The sequence below is a fragment of the Rhinoraja longicauda genome, chromosome 11, assembly GCF_053455715.1.
Source record: "Rhinoraja longicauda isolate Sanriku21f chromosome 11, sRhiLon1.1, whole genome shotgun sequence".
In the NCBI taxonomy this organism is placed as follows: domain Eukaryota; kingdom Metazoa; phylum Chordata; class Chondrichthyes; order Rajiformes; family Arhynchobatidae; genus Rhinoraja; species Rhinoraja longicauda.
The window spans coordinates 38,357,245-38,384,873 of record NC_135963.1 but is presented as its reverse complement, the minus strand read 5'-3'; the positions used below and the strand labels follow the sequence as shown (position 1 = coordinate 38,384,873).

Below are 27,629 nucleotides of genomic sequence, written 5' to 3'. Positions count from 1 at the left end.
TTTTCAACAGCACTCCTGCTCCCAAGATATTTGGTATTCCCCTCTTTTGAATTTTGCACATTTTTGTCATCAGTAAAAAGTCAGTGTCAGTTCTCTGCAATGTTGTCTTGTCTGCATTGCAGGCAGTCTTTTGAATCGTACACAATTCAAATAATTCAAACTATCAGGATTTGGTTTATTTTTATATTTTTTATTGGAATGGCCTATTGTCTAATTTGTATCTTGTGATATTTATTGCTGAGATTCAATTTCTGATCAAAAAATACACTAAATGCTGGAGTAACTCAGTGGGTCAGGCAGCATCCCTGGAGAACATGGATAGATAATATTTTGGACTTGAAATATTACTTATCCATATTCTCAGATTGCTGCTTGACCCACTGTGTTACTCCAGTATTTGTGACTTTTTTTTGTAAACCAACATCTGCAGTTCCTTGTTTCTACATTGTAAATTTCTGATACTTTCTTGCTGGGTTTTAAATCTCTTCTGCCTCCCTCTCCACTTGGGGAACATCAATCATTAATCAAGCAAATCATTAACAATTGTTGCTACTCTGTCTGCAGGAGAAAATTCTTGTTAAAGCTCAGAAGATAAAGAACCTTTAGCAGATTAAGGTCACAGCTACTGTGTTAGTCATTATGTGGAATGAGCAATTACAATGGAAGCCTTGTTGCAGGTGTGTTTCCGAACTTAGCCCCAGGTCAGCTAACTGTCAGGAGGCAATGATAGACTATGTGAACTAAGGCTGTATATCTGAGTGTTTAGTAACCAAGTCTACAAGAACAACCATCTGAGCTGCAGCTGTGGCTCGGTGACTTAATACGTATTCTGTCTGATGTAGTCTTGAGACCTAGGGCTGACTCCACACCCTGGCATGTGGTGATGAAGTAGGGTTGCCAACTGTCCCGTATTAGCCTGGGACATCCTGTATTTTGGGCTAAATTGGTTTGTCCCGTACGGAACTGCCCTTGTCCCATATTAGGCCGGGGGGGGGGGGGGGGGGGCGCTGTAGGCCCGGACGCTGTATTTCTGGGAATAATACATAAGGTGCAGGATCAGTTCATTCCAATGAGGAAGAAAGATTCTAAGGGGAGTAAGAGGCAACCGTGGCTGAGAAGGGAAGTCAAGGACAGTATAAAAATAAAAGAGAAGAAATATAACATGTGAAAGATGAGCGGGAACCCAGAGGATTGGAAAACTTTTAAAGAGCAACAGTAAATAACTAAAAAGGCAATATGGGGAGAAAAGATGAGGTACGAAGGTAAGCTAGCCAAGAATATAAAGGAGGATAGTAAAATCTTCTTTAGGTATGTGAAGAGGAAAAAATAGTTAAGACAAATGTGGATCCCTTGAAGACAGAAGCAGGTGAATTTATTATGGGGAACAAGGAAATGGCAGATGAGTTAAACAGGTACTTTGGATCTGTCATCACTAAGGAAGATACGAACAATCTCCCAGATGTACTAGTGGCCAGAGGTCCTAGGGTGACAGAGGAACTGAAGGAAATTCACATTAGGCAGGAAATGGTGTTGGGTAGACTGATGGGAATAAAGGCCGATAAATCCCCAGGGCCTGATGGTCTGCATCCCAGGGTACTTAAGGAAATGGCTCTAGAAATCGTGGACGCTTTGGTGATCATTTTCCAATGTTCTATAGATTCAGGATCAGTTCCTGTGGATTGGAGGATAGCTAATGTTATCCCACTTTTTAAGAAAGGAGAGAGAGAGAACACAGGAAATTTTAGACCAGTTAGTTGGGGACGATGCTGGAGTCAATTATAAAAGAATGGCGGAACATTTAGATAGCAGTAACAGGATCGTTCCGAGTCAGCATGGATTTACGAAGGGGAAATTATGCTTGACTAATCTCCTGGAATTTTTTGAGGATGTAACTAGGAAAATGGACAAGGGAGAGCCAGTGGATGTAGTGTACCTGGACTTTCAGAAAGCCTTTGATAAGGTCCCACATAGGAGATTAGTGGGCAAAATGAAGCACATGGTATTGGGGGTAGGGTACTGACATGGATAAAAAATTGGTTGGCAGACAGGAAACAAAGAGTAGGGATTAACGGGTCCCTTTCAGAATGGCAGGCAGTGACTAGTGGGGTACTGCAAGGTTCGGTGCTGGGACCGCAGCTATTTACAATATACATTAATGACTTAGATGAAGGGATTAAAAATAACATTAGCAAATTTGCAGATGACACAAAGCTGGGTGGCAGTGTGAACTGTGAAGAGAATGCTATGAGGATGCAGGGTGACCTGGACAGGTTGTGTGAGTGGGCAGATGCAGTTTAATGTGGATAAATGTGAGGTTATCCACTTTGGTGGTAAGAACAGGAAAGTAGATTATTATCTGAATGGTGTCAAGTTAGGAAAAGGGGAAGTACAACGATATCAGGGTGTCCTTGTTTATCAGTCACTGAAAGTAAGCATGCAGGTACAGCAGGCAGTGAAGAAAGCTAATGGTATGTTGGCCTTCATGACAAGAGGAGTTGAGTATAGGAGCAAAGAGGTCCTTCTGCAGTTGAACAGGGCCCTAGTGAGTCCACATCTGGAGTATTGTGTGCAGATTTGGTCTCCAAATTTGAGGAAGCACATTCTTGCTATTGCGGGGGGGGCAACGTAGGTTCACGAGGTTAATTCCCGGGATGGCAGGACTGTCGTATATTGAAAGACTGGAGCGACTGAGCTTATATACACTGGAATTTAGAAGGATGAGAGGGGATCTTATTGAAACATATAAGATTATTAAGGGATTGGACACGCTCGAGGCATGAAACATGTTCCCAATGTTGGGGGAGTCCAGAACCAGGGGTCACAGTTTAAGAATAAGGGGTAGGCCATTGAGAACGGAGATGAGGAAAAACTTTTTCACTCAGAGTTGTGAATCTGTGGAATTCTCTGCCTCCGAAGGCAGTGGAGGCCAATTCTCTAGATGCTTTCAAGAGAGAGTTAGATAGAACTCTTAAAGATAGCGGAGTCAAGGGATATGGGGAGAAGGCAGGAACGAGGTACTGATTGTGGATGATCAGCCATGATCACAGGGAATGGCGGTGCTGGCTCGAAGGGCTGAATGGCCTACTTCTGCGTCTATTGTCTAGTGACACTGTAGGAAAAAAAACTGCAGATGCTGGTTAAAATCGAAGGTAGACACAAAATGCTGGAGTAACTCAGCGGGTCAGGCAACATCTCGGGAGAGAAAGAATGGGTGACGTTTCGGGTCGAGACCCTTCTTCAGACTGAAGATTTTCAAAAAAATACTTTAACTAAAATACTTTATTTCTGAGTGTTGTTTTGCACAAGCCAACCTTACCCTTCCAGCCCCACGACAGTCCCGACTGAGATTAAACGGCCCCTGTAACACACGGCTCAGTTTGGGCACGGCGATCTGCGGGCGTCTCGGTCCCGGCACACTGCGGGCGTCTCGGTCCCGGCGCTGTGCGGGCCGCTCCATCCCACCGGTCGCTCCACACTCCGTCCCAGCTCAGTGACGCTACCGGTCCATGCTCCGGCTTCTCCTGCGGTCACTCCATTTCTTGCTTCTAGGGGGCCCCCTGACGAAGCCCCAGTCCACGCTGATGGGCTGCCCGGCCAGCTCCGACCCATCCAAACCCTCCATGGCAGCCTGTACCTCCTTGTAGGTCTCGTACTCCACCAGAGCGTAGCCCTTGAGGTAGCCGGTGCGCCGGGCCAGGTTGAGGTGCAGGTTCTTGATCTCACCGTACTCGCCAAACTTGCCGTGGATGTCCTTCCCGGTGCCTTCCTCGTGAACCCGGTCACAAACAGAATCCACCCGTCCACCGAGCGTTGAGGGCCTGGCTCGTCGCCGTCTTGCTCCACGGAGTCATAGTCTTCTCGCAACCTGGATCGAGCGCCTTCCTCGGAGCCAAATCCTCGCCCCTTCCTCTTCTTCACCTCCTTCAGTTTGTGGATGCTTTTGTCGCCCTCGTCGTCCATGGCGAAGTCCTCGCCGCCCGCCTCATGGAGTCCAGCAGAAGATGGGTGACGTTTCGGGTCGAGACCCTTTTTCAGACTGAGGATGGATCTCGACCTGAAACGTCACCCATTCCATCTCTCCCGAGATGCTGCCTGACCCGTTGAGTTACTCCAGCATTTTGTGTCTATCTCTGGACAATGTAGGCCTTGGGCCGCCTAACGGAGGTTGCGTAGCAACGGCCTCTCAGCCTGGGCGGCCACCATTGATGGAGCAGGAGCACGTGGCCACTGGCTGGATGAGGTCACATGTGGCGCGGGGCGGTGACATCATCTTGTCCCGTATTTGGGAGTGAGGAAGTTGGCAACCCTATGTTGAAGGTCTCTCACATGAGCTGTTAAACCAAAGCCGCCTGCCTTCTTATGCCTCAGGTGATGTAGAAGATACAATGATAGTTTTAAAAAACTGGGGATTTTTATCCCCTCCCAGCCAATATTTATCCCACAACATCATTAAAATTGTTTTTCTGATTATTTTCAAGTTGACTTTGTGGAGTCTTGCTGTGCTAAAATTTGCTCCTGAATTTCCTACATTGCAAATTTGATCACACTTCAATGAAAATGTTCTTTTGATTATAAAGCTTTTTCAAATCTACTAAACTAATGAATGACACCATATAAAAGCAAGTCAAACATTACCGTGAATGCATTGTTCTGCAGAATCGTAGGTTTGGCTTTTGTCTCTGAAGTCTGCAGTGAATGAGAGAGGTATAAAATTATCTGTTGTCTGTTTAGCTGGGATGTTGTGTTTGGCTATTTTTGATTCAATTTTCTTGCCTACAAAATAATTTGCAGATGTTTAAAGCCAAGTAACACTTGTTTTCCCAAGTAGAAATTTGTTTCAAACCTCAGCATGGAGTCTTCTGGGGAGCAAGAAGAATATAGGAAGACAAATAATGTTGAATGTTGTGATTTCATTTTAAAAAGTCCGATTGTTTATAATTCATTAAATTTTAATTACCACATAAGGTAGCATAACTTTACATGTGGTTAAAATTTCACACGCATGTTCAAAGTTTTGCAATATTATGTGTTGAATTGTTTTGCATCAAAAGGTGTTTATCTCTAATATATCCAGTTTCTAGAACTCAAGGAGCTGAGCGAGAGGGAGAAATTGGGGGGGTCAGGACTTTACTTCTTGGAGCATAGGAGACTGAGGGGTGATCTTATGGAAGTGTATAAAATCATGAGGGGATAGATAGGTGAATGCATTGTATTTTTCCTTGGGTAGGTGAATCAAGAACTAGAGAGTGTAGGTTTAAGATGAGTGAGAAAAGATTTAATAGGAACCTGAGGGATAACATTTTCATTCAGAGGGTGGTAGGTATATGGAATGAGCTGCCAGCAGAAAGTACAATAACAATATTTAAAAGTCGTTTGCACAGACAATAGACAATAGACAATAGACAATAGGTGCAGGAGTAGGCCATTCAGCCCTTCGAGCCAGCACCGCCATTCAATGCGATCATGGCTGATCACTCTCAATCAGTACCCCGTTCCTGCCTTCTCCCCATACCCCCTCACTCCGCTATCCTTAAGAGCTCTATCCAGCGCTCTCTTGAAAGCATCCAACGAACTGGCCTCCACTGCCTTCTGAGGCAGAGAATTCCACACCTTCACCACCCTCTGACTGAAAAAGTTCTTCCTCATCTCCGTTCTAAATGGCCTACCCCTTATTCTCAAACTGTGGCCCCTTGTTCTGGACTCCCCCAACATTGGGAACATGTTATCTGCCTCTAATGTGTCCAATCCCCTAATTATCTTATATGTTTCAATAAGATCCCCCCCTCATCCTTCTAAATTCCAGTGTATACAAGCCCAATCGCTCCAGCCTTTCAACATACGACAGTCCCGCCATTCCGGGAATTAACCTAGTGAACCTACGCTGCACGCCCTCCATAGCAAGAATATCCTTCCTCAAATTTGGAGACCAAAACTGCACACAGTACTCCAGGTGCGGTCTCACCAGGGCCCGGTACAACTGTAGAACTGTAGAAGATACATAGATAGGAAATATCTAGAGGGATATGGTATAAACATGAGCAGATTGGACTGGCTTTGATGGGACACTTTGCCCGCTGTGGACACGTTGAGCCAAAGAGCTGTTTCTGTGCAGTGTGACTCTATGACTCATCCCATTCGGATAGTCATCAACCCAAAATAGTTTGTTTCTCTCACCAGGTGTTTGCCTGATGTGTGATTTTTCTATTTTCAAAAGATAAAAGATCCCTGGTGATGTTCCACTTGTGTTACTCACACTTACATATGCTCTGCCACAGTGCCCTTTTCTGCTGTGGACTTGCATCAGTGGTGTTGACCCTGATGCTCTGTCTCTTCATCCTTTCCCTTGGCTCTTTTCTATTTAACAGCACTGCAAATCTGCTGTGTTCTATGAATAAAGTGCAGTAATAAAAACTCTCACAAAGGACAATTGACTGGAGCTATTATCAGTCATAACGGTTTGGGGCTGTTAGTGAGCACAATTCTCTCACAGGGATCAAGTTAAAGGGAAACTGGGAGTCAAATACTCTGAAGCCACTCCAATGATTCCTGACATGAGTAAATCATTCCTGCATTTTGATTGGATTAGCTTTAAATTTTTCTGATGTTCTGGACAGTGTCTCACTGTATTCCACCTCCCCCACAGTGTGTTGATATTCAGATTAGGAATGCATATCTTGTCGTTAAGTTTATCAATTCAGGGACAAATGGATGTATTCCTCTGGAATCCTTGCCTAGGTTTAATGCTTGTGAATTGGGGCAAGGTCCACAGCAACCAGTTGATGAAATTAATAATTAGCACAGTAGGGCAGCTGGTAGAGCTGCTGCCTTGCAGTTCTCGTGACCCCTGTTCAATCTGGATCCTGGGTGCAGTCTGTGTGGAATTTCACATTGTTTGCCACCACATGGGTTTCCATCTGGTGCTTCGGTTTCCCCCCCATATCCCAGAAGTGTGTGGGTCCATAGGTTAATTGACCACTGTAAATTGCCCCTTGTATATAGATGAGTTGTATAATTTGGGGGGAGTTGATGAAAATCGGGGAGAATACAATGGGTCAATGTAGGACTAGTTCAATATGAGTGCTTGATGGTCACCATGGACACTGAACCAAAGGGCCTATTTCTATGCTGTATCGTGCCATGATTTTGTGACTAACATAAAATCCCATTTTATGGCAACTGAATAGCGTGGAAGGCAATTCCCACTACACCATGTTGCTGTTAGTTTTGCCACAACTCTGTCTCTTGCAAATATCTATTTTGCTTGGTTAACATTTGGGGTTTTTGTTAAATTAGTGGTCTTGCGAAATGTGGGTCTTGTGTGATTGATTGTGTAATTTACAGCATAGTATTTTCGGATTAATAACTGAATTCTTGTTGCTAATTTAACTACATTGTATTATAAGCTTCAGTAACTCATTCCAGGTAACTGTTATAAAATGCTATTCAAATTTCCCCGGATAGCTTAAGGGAAGGTAGATTGATGTTGATTGGGACCAGTTGAATTTTTCTTCCTAATGCAGCCAGCAGCCAACTCTGTATCTTCCCCCTTTACTCTGTCTATTGTACTTGAGTTTAAACTGATTGTAACTACGTATGGTATATCTGATAATAATATATTCCTTTATTCGTCCCACACCGGGGAAATTTACATTTGGAAATTTAAATCTATTTGGATAGTATGCCTCGGTACACATGATAATAATTTTCCTAAACTTAAACCGAATCCTTATTAATTTATTTGCAAACTTCACCATAGTCTGTATTATCTTCAGCTGTGTTAGAAATGGTGATATCTCATTTCTTCTTAGCAAACAACACTGGGCAGAATGGTGGTGCAGCTGGTGGAGCCTCTGTCTCACAATGCTAGAGACCCAGGTTTGATCCTGACCTCTGTTGCTGTCTGTGTGGAGTTAATCGTGTAGGTTTCCTCTGGGTGCTCTGGTTTCCTCCAAAGATGTGCGAGTTTGTAGGTTTATTGGATTCTGTGAATTGTCCCTAGTGTATACATAGTGAATGAGTAAGTGGGATAACATAGAACTAGTGTGAATGTGTGATCGATGGTCGCCATGGGCTCTGTGGGCCGAAGGGCCTGTTTCTGTGTTATATCTTTAAACTCTTAAATGTTTGAAACTTTTATGTGTTTGAATATGCACATTTGAGGGTTTTGATATTGGAAGCTCCTCATTATCATGAATGTCATGATTCCAGCAGCAATATTTAATCTTGGTGTACAATCAAGCGTCTTAGAAATAGCGGTTTTAAAACAGCTTTTCATTGCGCAGTGACAACATTTAAAGAGTTAAGCTGAACATATGCCAGCCATACAACAGATTTCCATATTGAATGTATGTTAATTTCTTTCTTCTCTCTTGTGTGGCTCAGTGCCAGCTTCTGTGCATGGTAGGTAATGGGGAATGATTCACTCCCCTGCATTTCTGTTCGCCTAGATATGCCTCATTTCCAGTCTCTATGCTTTCATAAATTGCTCGTAATCACTTTGGATTAAAGCTGTGTGTGAGTTCTCATGCCAATGAAGATTTCATTATTCTCCTCACACTTCAGAACATCAGCTGTTACCCGCCATTGAGGCTTTTAATTCTTTCTCCGTCCAGGATTTCCTTACGGACTTGGTGATGTCTGAGGTGGATCGATGTGGGGAACACGATGTTCTCCTCTTCAGGGAAAATACCTTAGCAACAAAAGCCATAGAGGAGTATTTGAAGCTTGTTGGCCAGAAGTATCTCCACGATGCCTTAGGTAAGATACAATAATGGATGAATAAATTCATTTGATTGATGCTGCTGCTGCAGTTCACTTTCTGATGGAGAGTATTGATTTCTCATAACTGCTGACTCTACTCTCTTTGAACAGAGGAAAGTACCCAAAGGTAGGATACTGTGTTCCTCTATCCTCTGTAGGGGATGAGAGAGGATAACACGCATTGTGGTTCAAAACACCCTGTGCCCCTCCTCCACAACAAAATTTGATGACATTTACCTGGGATATCTCTTGGGTATTTTTGGAAGAAAGCTCTTAATCTTCTTTCACAGTCACAAAATCTTGTCATGAGAAATTAGTTTATAGGAATTTGCAGTTACAGTTGAACTGATTGTCTTCAGACTCAGAAGCAATGATCGTCTCCAGATCATTTATTAATTTCAAATCTAAAACTGATGCACACAAATCTATTAAAAGTGTAAAGTTGTAGACTTGGGCCACAGATCAGACACATTCTCACTGAACAGCAGAATGGGCTCAAAACGCCTGTTCCTACATTCCAAAGCAGCACAATTATAAAGAGAGATATGAGCCAATGCTAAGTTTCTAGGATCATTAAAAATGTAAGAGGAAAATGTAATAGAAGTTTTAAAACTGATTTTGTTTTGATAAGAAAAATTGTGAATATCCATTCCCTGCATGAATCAATGGCAAAGAAATATCAATGTAAAATTATTACCAAGGAAGTAAGGAGAAAGGAGAAGGTTTTATTTTTTGCAGAGTTGTTGAACATAGGAATGTTTAGCCACTGCTATTGATTCAGACTGATATGCATTAATATCTCAATAAAGGAATAAGTGAATTAAAAAAAGAAAATAGGGATGTAGAATCTGCTTTAGAATCCAGCAGACAAGATGGGCACAGTGTGGTACCTTATTCATATTCTGTGTTTTATGCCAATTAACAATATAACTGTAGGAAAGAACTGCAGATACTGGTTTAAATCGAAGGTAGACACAAAATGCTGGAGTAACTCAGCAGGACAGGCAGCATCTTTGGAGAGAAGGAATGGGAGACGTTTCGGGTCGAGACCCTTCTTCAGACTGATGTCAGGGAAGTGGGTGGGACAGAGATAGAATGTAGTCGGAGTCAGTAAGACTGGTGGGAGAACTGGGAAGGGGGAGTGGATGGAGACAGAGGGAAAGCAAGGGGTATTTGAAGTTAGAGAAGTCAATGTTCATACTCCTGGGGTGTAAGCAACCCAGGCGAAATATGAGGTGCTGTTCCTCCAATTTGCGCTGGGCCCCACTCTGATAATGGAGGAGGCCCAGGACAGAAAGATCAGATTGGGTATGGGAGGGGGTGTTAAAGTGCTGAGTAACCGGGAGATCAGGTTGGTTAAGGTGGACTGAGCTGAGGTGTTCAGCGAAATGATCGCCGAGCCTGCACTTGGTCTCGCCGATGTAAAGAAGTTGACACCTGGAACAGCGGATACAGTAAATGAGGTTGGAGGAGGTGCAAATGAACCTCTGCCTAAAAATTAGAATTTTCTATTCTTAACTGAGATGTATGAATCATTGTTAGACACAGGTGAAGTGCCAGAAGACTGGAGAGTGGCTAATGTTGTGCCTCTATTTAAGAAGAGCTACAAAGAAAAACTGGCAACTTTAGACCAGTTAGCCTAAAATCTGAGATAGGAAAGTTACTAGAGAGGATTTTGAAGTATAAGATAGCAATGCATTTGGAAATTCCGGGATTGATCAAGGATAGACACAAAAAGATGGAGTAACTCAGCAAGTTAGGCAACATCTCTGGAAAAAATTAATAGGTGACACTTCGGGTCGAGGCCCGTCTTCAGACCCGTTTTGGGTTGAGACCCTTTTTCATAGTCTGTGCATGGGAGATTATATCCCACAAATTTAATTGTGTTTTTTGAAGAAGTAGCCAAGAAGCTTGATGAGTGCAGAGCCATTGACATGGTCTACATGGACTTTGATAAGGTTCGGCATGGAAGGCTATGCTGGAAAGTTTGATCACAGGGAGTGCTATCTAATTGGGTACTTTCAATTTTAGGTAATAAAACAAGATTGTTTAAGATAGAAAGGATTTCCTGGCTTCTCCAAACGGTTCAGTGAGATAAGCCAGATACATTCCAATTAACATTGCATGAAATGGTGAAAGATAAATGGCAGCAATGTCCTCCAGAGATGCTGCCTGACCCATTGAGTTAATCCAACACTTTGTGTTCTTTGTAACTAATCCTGCTACCATGGTTTTGTTCCTGGTCGTTGTATTGGGAACAGACAGGCTGTTAAATAAAACAGCTTTTTCCCACATTTTGAAAAAAAATGGCAATCACTGCTGTTTGTGAAGATGAAATGCAAGGTAAATAAGAAGGAAATTAACAAGTATTCACACCTTCAGCTCTTGATATGTGAGCACAATATGCTGTATGTTAATTAGATTTTCAATTGTGAAGGACTACACAGTTCTTTCCTCGACTCCTCTGGCAAGAACCCCAACAACATCAATTTGTTCTACCACAGGAAGTATGCTGTTGTACCGACTAGTTTGGATGCTGTGGTCTGTGCAAATAAATTCTTCCTTGGTGAGGAAGAGCAATTTGTGCACGGTTTCATGTGTAAACTCCCCACGCTCTATGTAAATACGATGCCTCATTACTTTTAACCCTCACCTTTCTGCAGTGAAGCTTAAAATGAAAAATACTTTCCTAATTGAATGCTCTGCCAAATGTTTAATTTGTTCAATTTCGAGTATTCCTATACAAAGAATTCCTATACCCCCAAGTTTTTAGACATTCAACATTTACTAAGTGGAGACATGAGTCTGTAGATGCTGTAATCTAAATTTAAAAAACTAACTGCTGGTGGAAATCAGCGCGCCAAACAGCATCTGTGGAGGCAGAATAAAAGTTAATGTTTCAGGTCAAGTCCCTGCATCAGGACTGCATCAACGTTTACTAAAATTTCAGATTGTATACATTATTCTGCTTTTCAATTGTTTGTACCCCAGTAAATAAATTTCCCATCCTTCACTCCAAGAGATGCCTTCCTACCCAATTACTTACCATAATCGTTTCATCCTCTTTGTAACTTACTTTCCACCTAACTTTATATCATCAGAACATTGAACTATGTTGCTCTCAATAACCTCATGTAAGTCATTGTTATAAATACATTGCAGAGGCTCAGAACTGATTCTCATCAAAAAGTCTACTAATTATACCCCAAAAATCACTTCTATTCGTGCTCTTGATTTTCCCCAATTTCACCATCTTGAGGTCTAATCTTCTGCAAGAACCTTCTCCATATCTATATATCTTTAAAAAATGGAACATATTTGTCGACACAAAAAATTCACACGGAATTCAGGGTTTGCTTTCAGAACACTTTTATAACAAATTGGCCAACTTGGACACATGTCCTGGGGCAGATGCTTTCAGATACAAAGCATACATCTCTTTTGCTCTGCAGTATCTTGGCATGGGGTTACTTACTGTAAGTTCACTTTATTTGTAATTGGTCGCTGGGACTGGTATAATTCATTTTCAACCAAGTTTCAGTGAGGCCCATCACTAGGCTTGAGGATCATCTTCCATCTTAGGCTGATCTGCCTTAGTCCACTCTCCATTTTAACCCATTGTCTGCCTTGACCCACTGTCCCATTAAATACGACATTCACAGTTTCCTCCGAAAGTACCCTATGTGTTACACCTCCAGAAGAACTGACGTATGTCAGAAGCAATTTCCCTCCATAAAGCTGTATTGATTTTGCTGCTGGTCTTGTCTGGTGGATGAAACAAGCTCTTGTTGCTGCAAATTATCATTATGTTCCATGATGCAGATAAAAAATTTGATCGCCTTTGAACAAATGAGGTGCCGCTGTTATTTTAGAATCTACTTTTCCGATAAATTATATGACTAACTTAGTGCCATCCTCATTCATTTGTCAATTCAACCTGCTTGCTTTCTGCTTCAGGTGAGTTCATTAAGGCACTTTATGAATCAGATGAAAATTGCGAGGTGGACCAGAGTAAGTGTTCATCCAGTGAACTGCCAGAACATCAGAGTAATCTCAAGATGTGCTGTGAATTGGCCTTCTGCAAGATTATCAACTCCTACTGGTAAGAACAGTCATTTGTCAAGAGTGTTTAATTGTCATATGTACCATGCAGGGAACAATTAAAATTTTACTCGCAGCAGCTTAACAGGCCCATAAATGCAATACATATCAATAATATATAATATTTAAAAATGCAATAAATTAATAACCATAATACCAGTACAATAAATTCTAAACTTCTTAGTGCAAACAAAAATAGTCTATAGAAATTCATAGTTGCTGAGGGTAATGTTATGTAGTGTTCAAGAGCCCGAGGGTCATTGGGATAAAGCTATTCTTGAACGTGGTGGTCATGGTTTTCAAGTTCCTGTACCTTTGAAATGAGAGCGTGGTGTGGATCTAGAATGATATTGGCTGCCTTTTTGAGGCAATGCTACTTCTAAATACTTTCGATGGTGGGGAGGTCGGTACCTGTGAAGGATCAGGCATCTGTCTCAATAGATGATGTATGTCGCACTTCCTTTTCTGCTCACAGACTCCCTGGTTCCCCCACTCCCTTTTCCATACACAGGGGCCTGGATTCCCTGACTTCTTTCTCACTTGTGGGAACGCCTGTTTCTGCATTCCCCACTTCTCCTTGGTTCCCACACTCCCGATACTCTCATGGAGGCTCCAGTTCCTAGGCTCCCTTTCCAATGGAGAATTATGTAATGTGAAGAAAGTAACCAGAAGATAATCTCAAGCTCAGTATGAGGAAATATAAATACTATAATTTTGATCTAACATGAGAAAAAACCTTAAGTAACTAAAGGAGGAAAACAGATTAATGATCTGGATAAGACATTTGCTTGGAACTAAAATAGTAAGTGAGTGGAACTCTGGAAGATGTCTGCTACATCCATGATGGATGAGGGAATGTGTGGGCCAAATGCCAACTAGTCTGCCACCCGTTCAATTTTTTCTGTTTCTATTTCAGTGTGTTTCCGCGGGAACTTAAAGAAGTCTTTGCCTCGTGGAAACAGCAATGTTTACTCCGTGGGAAGCACGAAACTAGTGAGCGGCTGATCAGTGCCTCTCTCTTCCTGCGATTCCTCTGCCCTGCAATTATGTCCCCCAGCCTCTTTGGCCTGATGCAGGAGTATCCTGATGACCGCACGTCTCGCACCCTCACCCTCATCGCCAAAGTCATCCAGAACCTTGCCAATTTTACCAAGTATGTTATGCAGTGCTGCATGAGAGGGGATTGGAGGGTTATGGTCTGAGAGCAGGTAGATGAGACTAGGTCAGAGAGAGTGGTCGGCGTGGACTGGTAGGGCCGAACGGGCCTGTTTCCGTGCTGTAGTTGTTATATGGTTATATGTGCCATTTTAGTTCCAGTTGTCCACGTCTATTGTTGCTTGAGTATTATGTGGGTCAAAGTTGATTATTTGTTTTGATATAAATGCCAGCCCTAATTTGTATTTTGTAATTTTTAACGTCTGAATTAATATCCAGGATTAATATCCTGAATTAATATCCAATTTAATTGAGAGGATCAGATGGTTGAAAGTGAATTTTGGAGAAGGTAATTATAATGACAAAATGAAAAAGAGTTTCGACTAAGTTTATGAGTGCTTTCAGCATTCTGATTTTCTGACTGTGTGAGTGGAGGTGACACTTTACTATTTGCTGGAATGTTAAATCAACATCTACATTTCCGCCTGGTAGTGTAACTAAATCTGTATCAGAAAGTCTGTTGACTGTTTTCTGCCTTGCCTTTGTTCTGAGTATATTCAACTATTTTTAGTTGACTGTATTCTGCAGGCTACACTGAAAACAAATGCTTGAAACCCATCAATCATTTCCTATTGGGACAGTCAGCATTTTATCTTTCGATCACTTCCATTGATTTCCATAGGTTTGGGAACAAAGAAGAATACATGGCATTTATGAATGATTTTCTGGAACATGAGTGGAGTGGGATGAAACGTTTTCTGGTGGAAATCTCAAACCCAGACACGATATCCAACACGCCAGGATTTGAAGGATACATTGATTTGGGTCGTGAGCTCTCTGTCCTGCACTGTCTGCTCTGGGAAGTGGTGTCACAACTTGATAAGGTACCTTGAAGTCATTTATCTATTAACTATTAAGCACTGTAGTTAAGGCACAATACTAAGCTTTTAAAAAATCCGTTATTTTTAATCTTTTAAGTGTTTTTATCCAGGTTTTAATACTTTCCTGCTTCAATCCTCCAAACTTCACATTTCCGATTAATAATGTTGTATTGAGGCAAACATTGTTGCATCAATTGTTTTAAATTTAGTTGTTTCCATTTCACCAAAGCTTTCCATGTAATAGAAAAATACTTTTATTTATTTATAGAAAAAAATTAAAATAGGAAGTTCTTTCATTTACTCACTTGAAATATTGGTTGCTGTACAGTTTATTTGGTCCCCATTTGTGGTCGGGAATCTAGTTTGTCAGAAGTTGGGAGAACTCAGCAAATGGCTTCGTTCTTTGGTGAAGGCAATAAATAAACTCCGTTAATGAGGACAAAAGTGTTGCTGTGGTTGGGATCGTACTCCAGCAGAAGTTGGTTGGAAAAGTGGACAAAAATGTCAACCATTCAAGGCTTACAATCTACTTAGTTTCCCTTACATCCTGCCTATAAAAGTGTAATCCACTTTTTCACTTTAATGAAATTGAGATGATTAACCTTGGCTAAAAGTAGCACTTTTGTTGAATGTCCCAAACAAATAACTTACTGCTCTCAATTATCTTAAGACTGAATATCTGAATATCTAATTAAGACTGAAGTCTATACTATTGCACCGTATTTTTTTCCTGGTATATTGTAAGTAGAAGTCATAATTTACACTACGAACATCAAACTGACATTACAATTGTTTGCATGCATAAACAGTTTGGTTTTGCTCCCATTTTCAGTCTCTTGTTTTACCAGTGAATCCTTTCCAACCATCCTTCCCTTCCTCTGGGTGGATGCAAGTTTTTCTTTTAAGTTGCTCTGTTTTTAGAATCATTTAAGATATTTATTTTGCATGTTTTGTATGTTTGAATGCTACGTTTGAATGGATAAGTTTGAAAGCACATTGAGTTATGTTAGTTTTGTTCCTAATTTATTTATGTCCCCTTTCTCCTCCTTCCCTTTCATTCATCCCTACCCCACTCCTGCACCATTTTTGCTGCCTCCCTCACCACAATCATCATGGTTATGTTGTTTGGCGCATCTGCATTCTGCTCCGTTCACATCAATCGTCATCCTCCACCCAATAAATTGTGGATGTTTCCGTGGCACTGTCCAACCAGGGTGAAAATTCATTTCTACAGGCAACAGTAGCGAAGCTTGGCCCTCTCCCACGCATACTCGGCGATATTACCAAATCACTAACTAGCCCCACACCAATCCAGCAGCAGGTCCGTCGATTTGGAGAGCATGTCAGTTCTTCCCCAAATGTGAGTGGCAGTGTGTCGTCTGGACTGCAGCGGATATTCGAGGATCCCAGTGACAGGTAGGATTTTGTTGCGAGATTTTCCCACATTTGCCTCGGTTTTGTTTGTTGTTCGTCTGCACTGCCTGAGAAAGGTACACTTGTAATCCCCAGAAAATTATTTTTCTTTTGGATGAGTCTGTGAATAAAACCATTACTGTGTTCAAGGAAAGGGAATAGGGAGAGAGAGAGAATTTTGCTCCATACACTGATAAGAGTATTGAGACAGTTTTGGGCTCTCCCAAACTGTCCCAAGTTCATGACGCATGCACCTAAAGACAGTCGCTTGATAGAGGCTGCCTGTCTGAACGCTGTTGCGTCCACCAGCTGCAGTCAGCATGATTCAGATAAATATTTTTCTTCCCTCTATTTCTAACATGACCAATATTTCACATTCTGTCCCCTTAATCACAGTGTCTAGAGCCACATTTTTTTATGGTCCAAAAGGCATATTTTTGGTTATTTTTCCTAAAATGCCCAGCTTGTTGATTTCCTCCACTTATTTTACAAAATGTCCTGGTTTATCTGCCACCAATCTTTATTTAGCTCTTTTGCCTTCCTAATTTTTGTTTCTAATTTCACCCCTGCATTTTTTTGACGCTCAAGGCCTTCTGCAAAATTGAGCACTCATTATTTGTCACAGGCGTCTTGATTTTGTCTTATTGGATTACACATGCACTTTGAACTCCAATGGGTCCAGAATTTGACATTCTATCCTTTTCTAAGCGGGAAAATATTTGCCGTGGATCCTTATTGAGGTCTTTCTTGAATCCCTTCAAAAGTTCTGACTCTATCCACTTTTAAATTGCTGTTTCCATTCCATTTAGTCAATCAAATCTTGGGCAAATAAAATTGGCATTATGTTGGTTGAAATCTTGTACTCTGAGTCGACAGGAATCTTTGTCCTTTTGAATAATTACGCTAACTAACTTAATTATGATCAATCACAATGATAACATAGTTTCCCTATGCCAATCCTTTCACCTTCACACTTTAATTTCTGAAACTAACGCCTAAATTGCCCTGTCTCTTGTCGAGCAGCTACATACTGATCATAAACATTCTCTTGGATGTATTTTAAGAATTTTACACTCTGTCCATTTTTTAATACTATTTCTGTCCTTTTCAAAATTAGGGCAGTTGAAATCTCCTGCTGTTGCTGCTATTTATATGGCACATCAGACATTATCCCACCTACTTGATCTTCAACCTCCCTCTGACATGGACTATGCCATTGGCAGACAGGGTCTATACTTTGCTCCTAACAGTATGAAAGCTCATTTGTGATCCTCGATTCAACCAGTTTAGTTTCATATGTTAATCTTCAGCATCCGATCCCTCCTCAGTTGCATTTATTTAATTAACCAATATTGCACCACCTCTATCCCCATCCTCAGTTTTATTCCTATCTCAATGATACCTTTCTGTAATAGTGATGTCATACAGTCACATATCTACTTATGTTCTTGTTCCACTGGACCTAATTTCTTTGATTTCTTGATGCATGAAATCATCTATTGGTTTTTGTTCACAAAATGCTGGAGTAACTCAGCAGGTCAGGCAGCATCTCAGGCGAGAAGGAATGGGTGACGTTTCAGGTTGAGACCCTTCTTCAGACTCGACCCGAAACGTCACCCATTCCTTCTCTCCTGAGATGCTGCCTGACCTGCTGAGTTACTCCAGCATTTTGTGAATAAATACCTTCGATTTGTATCAGCATCTGCAGTTATTTTCTTACACTACCTATTGCATTTTGTTCATCCTTTGTTTCCTTTGCCAAGTTTTTTTTAACAAATTCCCTGTCCTTCATGATAATAATACCCTTCTGGTTTAAATCCTCTCTAATTGGTCCTGCAAACATCCCAGCAGTGATATTGACCCCAGTAACTCAGCGTGTCAGGCAGCATCTCTGGATGACGTGGATGTGCATTTCGTCTATAGATGATGTGGCGAGGTTTTGAGTTATTAGCTGCTACTGAGTCACAGGCAGACGCTGCTGAGACAACGAGCTTTAGCCCAGCAACATTGACTCTCGCGCTTTGTGTCAGTGTTCTCAGTGAGTTATTTTGGACAGGGGAGGAAACAGGCACAGAGTTGGTGATTCTGAATTACATAAAATCTGACTTACATGAGGGATTTCTGAAAGTAACCATTGCGTAACTTTGGGAATGCCTGTACCTCTTTTACCCCTCCTCCCCTCATATCCAGTTATTGAAAGTATTCCCTGTTGTGGCAGCTTTCATGCTCACATCTTGTTCAGCTGAGCCATGTAAGATGCTGTAGAATTGGTTTCAGTTGCATATTACCAAGGAATCACTACATTCTCATGTGTCTGGGGTGATTAATTGACTACTGAAAGGTGGTATATGTTTCTACTAACTTGTATAATGCACATTTGTCTGAATTGCAATTTTCTATTAAAATTAGCATATAGATAACTTGCCTCATGTTAGCAATTACTTTTGGACCACTTTACCAGTAGAAACCTATTTCAGTCAGAACATTAGTCTTTGTGTTCAACTCACAATAATCTGAATGGTCAAGACTAAAGTACATCCAAGTCTTCTATTCTCTTGCTTGTTGTGAGGAAAGCAGAGGTCAGCAAACGGGTCGATTGCATGGCACCCTGTCCCAGTAAACCAATCATACCTGGTGTAAGAAAGATAACATCCCTCTGCGTATAATATTAGAGTCATGGAGTCATACAGCGTGGAAACAGGCCCTTCGGCCCAACGCCCTCATTGACCAACATTCCATCTACACTAGTCCTATCTGCCTACGTTTGGCCCATATTCCTCTGAACCTGTCCTCTCCATGTACCTGTCTAATTGTTTCTTAAATGTTGCAACAGTCCTTGCTTCAACTACCTCCTCTGGCAGTTCGTTCCATACACCCACAACCCTTTGTGTGAAAAGGTTACCCTTCAGATTCCTATTAAATCTTTCCCCCTTCACCTTAAACCTATGTCCTCTGGTTCTATATTCCCCTACTCTGGGCAAGAGACTCTGTACGTCTACCCGATCTATTCCTCTATTGATTTTATACACCTCTATAAGATCACCCCTCATTCTCCTGCGCTCCAAGGAATAGAGTCCTAACCTTCTCAACCTCTTCCTATAGCTCAAGTCCTCAAGCCCTGGCAACATCCTAGTAAACCTTCTCTGTACACTTTCCAACTTGACATCTTTCCTGGAACCTGGTGCCCAGAACTGAACACAATACTCTAAATGTGGCCTCACCAATGTCTTAGATAACTGCAACATGACCTCCCAATTTCAATCACAAAATGCTGGAGTAACTCAGCAGGTCAGGCAGCATCTCAGGAGAGAAGGAATGGGCGACGTTTCGGGTCGACCCGAAACCTCGCCCATTCCTTCTCTCCTGAGATGCTGCCTGACCTGCTGAGTTACTCCAGCATTTTGTGAATAAATACCTTCGATTTGTACCAGCATCTGCAGTTATTTTCTTTTCCTCCCAATTTCAATACTCAATACTCTGACTGATGAAGGCCAATGTGCCAACAGCCCGTTTGAAAGATGAAGAGTAGTGTAGAGAATAAATGTAAATAAAAAGCAAACTTGGAAAATAAATATTTTTGTAAGAAATGTGAATATGCAAATGGAAAATATATTTTTATTTCCAGCGACGTACAGAAACTGCAATCTCCAACTCAAGAGAACATTGAAGCGTTTTTCCATAGCAAGCCGCACTTTCCAGCTCAGCCAGCCTCCACTCATAGCATGACTTACTCTGACAAGGATGAAGAAGAGTCCACCCTGCATAACGGCAGGAGTGTATCACTCGTAGATCTGCAGAGCACCGCCGTGACTCAAGGGGCGAGTAGCGTTCCGGTTATCCCCAGTGTTCCTGCACGCCACCCTGGTAGCCAGGCCTCAATTACGCACATAGCAAACACCAAGCAGCCGCGGGAGGTGCAGAGTGGAGCGCAGAGTGTCCCTCAGATCCGCAGGCCTCTTCATCCAGCTCTGAGCCAACAGAGCAGCCTTCAACCTCTGTCCTTCCAAAACCCCGTCTACCAACTGAACAACCCCCCAGCAGGAGGCAGTAAAGCTGGCGTGGACTCTAGTTCTGAGAACCTGAGTTCCACCAGCTCCCAGAGCCACACTAACAGTGAAGAGCTGATCAGCAAGCTGAGCGGCCCCAGTAACAGTAGCATTGAGGATTTTGCCAAACGCAGCGTGTTCAGCGAAGACTACTCCAAACGACACACCATGCCGGACAGGAGCAATCTCCCGGTGGCGTTGCCTCGGCAGAATTGTATTGGGCATTCACAGCTCCGCAGGACAGAGCTGTCCGGGTCCAGCGGTCGAGTGAAAGCACCGCATTCGTTACCACTTAGTGCATCGCAGAGAAGCACAGGCAGCATGACCGGATTACCATCGACATCACCTGAGCCACCACACAGCGAAAACCGGTCACGGCAGCCATCAACATCATCAAAAGGGGAAAGCCCTGTGCCGAAAGTCCGGGCAGTACATAAACAGCAGCAAACACACCAGGTGAGAAGCTTCTTCAAGCTACTGTAACTCGAGTTATGGAAACGCTGTCCTCTTTATCGACTTTACTGTGAGTTCCCTTATCCTGAGGATTATGACAGTTTCTGCTAGAATGCTGTTCTGTAGATGCTTCAACTAAACTGCTATTCATCAATTTTGAAGGTTGGCCGGCTAATTATAGCAAGCAACAGGTGCTGCACTCAGCACGGCTGCTTTAGTGTGATGGGAATTGCTTGACAGCAGCAAGAATGGGTTTCATTCCATGTGCTTCCTCCTGCCTTTTCTCTCATTCATGTGCATCCTAATTCTCAGGAAGGGACGCATATCTTAATGCCACAAGGTCTTTCAGTTCAAGCATATAAATACATACCAGACCAAGGTGATGAAAGGCGTCTTGTATGGCTGCAAGGATCCTATTCCCGATTTCAATGAATGTGAGCAGGTTTCCACCTATGGTAGATGCTGGCTCAGAACTATCAATAGACAATAGGTGCAAGAGTAGGCCATTCGGCCCTTTGAGCCAGCATCACCATTCAATGTGATCATGGCTGACCATTCACAATCATTACCCCGTTCCTGCCTTCTCCCCATACCCCCTGACTCCACTATCTTTGAGAGCTCTATCTAGCTCTCTCTTTAAAGCATCCAGAGAATTGACCTCCACTGCCTTCTGCGGCACAGAATTCCACAGATTTACAACTCTGACTGAAAAAGTTCATGACATGTCTGTGTCTGGAAATTTGATGCTGGTGCAGGGAGTGAAAATGTTACACTGGTGCAGAAACAGTGCTGATCTAGAAATCAAGTTGTAGCACTGTTTTATTTTGTACTTAACCCCTCTTACACTTGGTTTGAGAATGTTGAAACTTCTTTAGTCAGAGGGTGGTGAATCTATGGAATTCATTGTCACAGACGGTTGTGGAGGCCAAGTCATTGGGTTTTTTAAAGAAGAGTTTGAAAGGTTCTTAATTAGTAAGGGCTTCAAAGGCAACAGGGAAAAGGCGGGAAAATGGAGTTGAGAGGGAAAAATAGATCGCCCATGATCAAGCGCGGCACAATGATAGTGTTGCTGCCTCACAGTGCCAGAGACCCGGGTTCAATATACCGACAACAGGTGCTATCTGTACGGAGCTTGTACGTTCTTCCTATGACCGTGTGGGTTTTCTTGGGTTGCTCCGGTTTCCTCCCGCACTCCAATGACATACAGGTTTGTAGGTTAATTTGCTTTGGTAAGTTGTGAAATTGTCCCCATCGTGTGTAGGTTAGTGAACGGGGTGAGCGCTGGTTGGCGCGGGCTCTGTGGGGTGAAGGGCTTGTTTCCACACTCTATCTCTAAAGAATGGCAGAGAAGACTCAATAGGCCAAATGGCCTAATTCTGCTCCAATGTCGTATGATCTTAGAAGAGATTGTTCCTGTCAAAAGCAGCCCTCCAATACTGATACCACACAAGCTTCCCTCCCCACCACGAGGTTCACAACATGCATTGTTGATAACTGATGTAACAGCACATACAATTTCAATGTTACTTTGCATTTATTGACAATAACTCAATGCTGTAAGGATAAGTGTCCATCTCTTATTAACTTTTCCAATTACCTGAGGACATGATGATCACAAAATGTTTGCTACGTCTCTTTGACATTATTTAATTCATTTGTAGCCAATGCGGAGATCTGTTACGATGTAAATCAGTGAGGAAGGGAGACTAACTGCCTGTGCTCTCTAATCCTGGCACCAGCTCATTTAGACTTTAGAGATACAGTGCAGAAACAGGTACATCAAGTCCGTGCTGACCAGCGATCACCCCATACACTAGCACTATCCTACACACTAGGGACAGTTTACAATTTTTACTGAAGCCAATTAACCTACAAACCTGTACATCTTTGGAGTGTGGGAGGAAACCAGAGCAACTGGAGAAAACCCATGCGGTCACAGGGAGAACAAACTCTGTACAGACAGCACCCATAGTAGGGATTGAAACTGGGTCTCTGCCACTGTAAGGCAGCATATCTACCGCTGCGCCACTATGCTGCCCTGTGTGATTGTTATACTCTGGCAATGTATAGAAGTTTAAGCTAGTCACCTGATTTTATTTAATGCAGGTTCAGTCACCGGTAGAGACTGCCACCATGTCCCCAGTAGAGAGAACAGCTGCCTGGGTGCTGAACAATGGACAGTATTTAGAAGACGACGAGACTGACCAGATTCGTGAGGAGGGTAAACACGCAGAGAAGGTAGGTAAAAGTTGCTTGCTTCTTCCCTAATCAATGTCAGGGATAAAAAAAACTCAGTAAACCATAACTTCAATCGTGTAAGTGAAAGGGGCAGAATATTTTCCCTTGGGAACAACCTGATTTTATTTTTACAAAGAAAAACATTAAAAACAAATCTGGTTCTTTCGAAGACAAAATATTCTGCACCTTTCACTTACTGTACATGATTGAAGTTATTTTTGTAAATCTGCCCGTTACTAAATCTAGCCTGTTCAATGTCACCAATGTCATGTTGATTTATTTTAAGTGGCATATCTTAGCGATAGATATTAGGCAGGCATTTACAAGTAGTATGTCGAGGAGAGGAATTTGGATTAGTATTGCTGGCTATATTCAATTTGTCACAACGCCATTTTGTTTTCTTTAAATCCCTCGTGGAAGAAAGATGGCACCAGCATGGTCACAAAAAAATCCCCATCTTTCCCATTAGTTACTAAACTCTGACAGACTATACCAATCTTTTTTCTCTGTTTCACATCCTCCAAATAAAAATCTCATGCAGCAATGGTAAGGCAGTCAAACTGATGCTACTTTATTTAGCATGTCACACACTCTGAATCTGTAAATTACCTCTCTCATGTTTTTCTACAGTTAGAACTCTTGTTTTAGATGATTCCTGTTAACTGCTGAGTATCTGGGGCAGTTGATGAGTGAACAGTGTGAAGCAAAGTAGGGGAGTGAGTAATTGGTTCTGCACTGAAATGACACACTTCTGGAGTTGCAACACTGCACAATATTTTGGCTCCTCTATATTTGCAACAAATACAGAAAATAATCATTGTGACATTGTTTGAATTCCTAGCTTGCTCACAAATTATGATCGTGGAATTAAAACCAATTTCTATTTATGACATTTATTTTAAATTTGCAAATACTATGGGGTATAATGTGAAAACTAGTATTTGATTCGGGTAGAGATCTGGAAATCTTTAAGTTTAGAAGTTGAAAAGGCAACCGAAAGCCAGACAAATACACAAAGAATAAGTGCAGAGTATTTAATTTTGAAATTTTATTTGTTGCCTAGAGTCTAAATTATGTTTGGGACTCAGATCCACACCTGATAAATTATTATTAGCTTTCTGAATATCATCAGTTCCTCCCCTCTGAGATCTTCTACTGATTCCACAAGAAGTCAAACCAATGCAAGACCTTCACAGTGAATGTGGGCCCTGGGGAGTGTTGTAGACCAGAGAGATCTACAGTGCCCTCCATATTGTTTGGGACAAAGACCTATCATTTATTTATTTGCCTCTGTACTCCACAATTTGAGATTTGTAATAGAAAAAATCACTTGTTGTTAAAGTGCACATTGTCAAATTTTATTAAAGGGTATTTTTATACATTTTAGTTTCACCTTGTAGAAATTACAGCTGTGTTTATACATAGTCCACCTCCGCATTTCAGCGCACCATAATGTTTGGGACACATGGCTTTACAGGTGTTTGTAATTGCTCAGGTGTATTTAAATGCCTCCGTAATGCAGGTATAAGAGAGTTCTCAGCACATCGTCTTTCCTCCAGTCTTTCCATCATCTTTGGAAACTTTCATTGCTGTTTATCAACATGGGGACCAAAGTTGTGCCAATGAAAATCAAAGAAGCCATTATGAGACTGAGACACAAGAATAAAACTGTTCGAGACATCATTAGAGACTTTGGCTTACCAAAATCAACTGTTTGGAACATCATTAAGAAGAAAGAGTGCACTGGTGAGCTTACGAGTTGCAAAGGGACTGGCAGGCCAAGGAAGATCTCCACAGCTGATGACTGTCTTTATAATAAAGAAAAAACCCCAAACACCTATCCGACAGATCAGAAACGCTCTTCAGGAGTCAGGTGTGGATTTGTCAATGGCCACTGTGCGCAGAAGACTTCATGAACAGAAATACAGAGGCTACATTGCAAGATGCAAACCACTAATTAGCCACAGAAATAGGATGGCCAGGTTACAGTTTGCCAAGAAGTTCTAAAAAGAGCAACCACAGTCCCACATGTCCCAAACATTGTGGTGCCCTGAAATGGGGGGGACTATGTATAAACACTGCTGTAATTTCTACATGGTGAAACCAAAATGTATAAAAATACCCTTTATTAAAATCTGACAATGTGCACTTTAACCACATGTGATTTTTTTTTCTATTACAAATCGCAAATTGTGGAGTACAGGGGCAAATAAATAAATGATGGGTCTTTGTCCCCAACATTGTGGAGGGCTCTGTAGGAGTACTGATACATGGTTCGTTGAAAATAGCAACACAGGTAGATGGGCGGTAAAGAAGGCTGCATTGGCTTTCATCATTTAAGGTATTGAATATAGAAGTTGGGATGTTATGCTACAGTTGTACAAGACATTGATGAAGCTGTATTTGGATTATTGTGTTCAGTTTTGGTCACCCTACTATAGGATGGACATCATTAAACAGCAGAGAAGTTTTACGAGCATGTTGCCAGGACTTGAGATTCTGAGCTACAGGGAGAGGCTGTGCAGGCTAGGACTTTATTCCTTACAATGCAGGAGGCTGAGGGTTGTGGAGAGGAATAGATAGGATGTATGAGGGGAACATCATGTGGGGAATAGATAGGATGTATGCACAGAGTATTTTACCCAGGGAAGGGGAATCAATAAATGGAGGACAGGGGTTTGAGGTGAGAGGGGAAAGATTTAATAGGAACCTGAATGGCAGCTTTTTCACAGAGGGTAGTGGATATATAGAAAGAACTACCCTTTGAGATGGATGTGGTAGGTACTATAGCAGCAATTAAAAGAGACTAGACGCATAGATAGGAAAGATTGAGAGGGATATAGACCAAATGCGGGCAAATGGGACTAGCTTCGATGGGACAATTTAGTCAGCATGGACGTGTTTAGCCAAAGGTCCTGTTTCCATTCTGTGTGACTATGACAAGAAAATAGGGGCAGGAATAGGCCACCAGGCCCCTCAAGCCTGTGCCTCATTCAATAAGATAATGGCTGATCTATGTTAGCCTCAACTCCTCTTCTGTGCCAGTTCCCCTTAACTCTCGCAACCTTGATATTTCAAATGCTTATCTTTCACCACGTTAAATATTTCTAATATCTGACCTCCACCACTCTTATCGGCAGAAGAAATTCCTTCACGCCTCATTTATAATTGATTGGCCCCTTATTTACAACTATGTTCTGTTATCTTTGACACTTACAACAGTGAAGCATCTCAATATCTACCCTGTCAAACCATCTTGTATATTTAAATAAGTCTTCTGAACTCCAAGGAATGCAGGCCCAAATTGTCTAACCTAGGACAATCTTGTCATCCCAGGCGGTAAGCTGGTGAATCACCCTGCTGCAATCTCCATTGGACTGTTTCCTCTGTTGCTATATCCATTTTTGGGTAAGGAGACCAGAAATGTGCACAGTTCTTTCTTTTTTGGAATATACCTTTGCTGAGATTTTTGAAGTATTTACTTAAATGTCTGTCACTGCTAATTACTTTTAAAATCTACTTTCCCTATCCTTTTCGCCAGTTCTATTCACATACCAACGTAATTGCTTTTGTTAAAGTTTTGCCCACTAGTTGAAGACATATTTCTGACCCTCTGACTAAATTAGACATTATGCAGTCTCACGATCATCCTTTCCAAAGGGATCCCACACCATTGGTCATTAATTAATCCTGTCTCATTACATAATACCAAATCTAAAGTAGCCTTCTCCGTGGTTAGTTCTTCAACATACTGCTATCAGAAACCATCTCTTATAAACCTGTTCACCCGTACCAACTTGATTTGTCATAACGCCATCCCAACGCGTTCATGCCAAATTAGATGCCCAACTAAGCTGGTCTCATTTACCTGCGTCTTACCTGTATCCATCCAAGTCTTTCCTCTCCATGTACCTGGCCAAATGTCTTTAAAATGTTGTTATTGTATCTGCCTCAACCACTTCATCTGGCAGCTCGTTCCATATATGTGAGGTGTTGCACATTGGAAGGGAGAATGTAAGGGGAAAGTACACAATTAATGGAAAGACCATTAACAGCATTGTTTTTCAGAAACATCTTGAGATACAAGTCCAAAGTTCCCCGTAAATGCCAACACACTTAGATAGAGTGGTAAAGAAGATGTACGGTATGCTTGCCTTCATCAGACAGGGCTATTAGTATAAGAGTAAGGAAATCATATTACAGTTTTACAAGACTTTGGTTGGGCTGCATTTGGAATATTGTGCACAATTCTGGTTGCCTCAGATGTAAGAAGGATGTGGATACTTTGGAGAGGGTGCAGAAGAGATTCACTAAATGCTGTCTAGATTAGAGGGTGCCACCTAAAAGGAGAGATTGGACAAACTTGGATTGTTTTACCGAGAACGCTGGAGGTTGAGGGGAGACCTGATAGAAAGGGCGGAAATGTAAAATACCAGAGCGCATAACTTTAAGATAAGAGTGGCAAAGTTTAAATGGGATGTGTGTCAAGTATTATACACAGAGGGTGGTAGGTGCCCGGAATGCGCTGCCAGGGGTGGTGGTGAAGGCAGATATGATAGTGGCATTTAAGAGGCTTTTAGAT

The 27,629-nt window shown here is 41.9% G+C and overlaps 1 protein-coding gene and 1 pseudogene across 8 annotated transcripts in view; one reads left to right on the top strand and one right to left on the bottom strand.

The window, feature by feature from the left end:
* The window catches only part of rasal2 (RAS protein activator like 2), a 307,207-nt gene that overhangs the window by 264,720 nt on the left and 14,858 nt on the right, over positions 1-27,629 (top strand). For 6 of the 8 annotated variants that reach the window (XM_078407405.1, XM_078407408.1, XM_078407407.1 and 3 more), the window contains 7 exons: positions 8,613-8,757; positions 12,718-12,862; positions 13,778-14,014; positions 14,699-14,900; positions 16,111-16,313; positions 19,936-20,812; positions 22,916-23,047. In XM_078407405.1, coding sequence (XP_078263531.1) covers positions 8,613-8,757; positions 12,718-12,862; positions 13,778-14,014; positions 14,699-14,900; positions 16,111-16,313; positions 19,936-20,812; positions 22,916-23,047 — 1,941 coding nt within the window. The remainder of the gene's footprint in view (positions 1-8,612; positions 8,758-12,717; positions 12,863-13,777; positions 14,015-14,698; positions 14,901-16,110; positions 16,314-19,935; positions 20,813-22,915; positions 23,048-27,629) is intronic. The other 2 variants (XM_078407406.1, XM_078407409.1) reach the window with 1 other exon arrangement.
* LOC144598173 (RNA-binding protein 8A pseudogene) lies at positions 3,497-6,335 on the bottom strand (annotated as a pseudogene).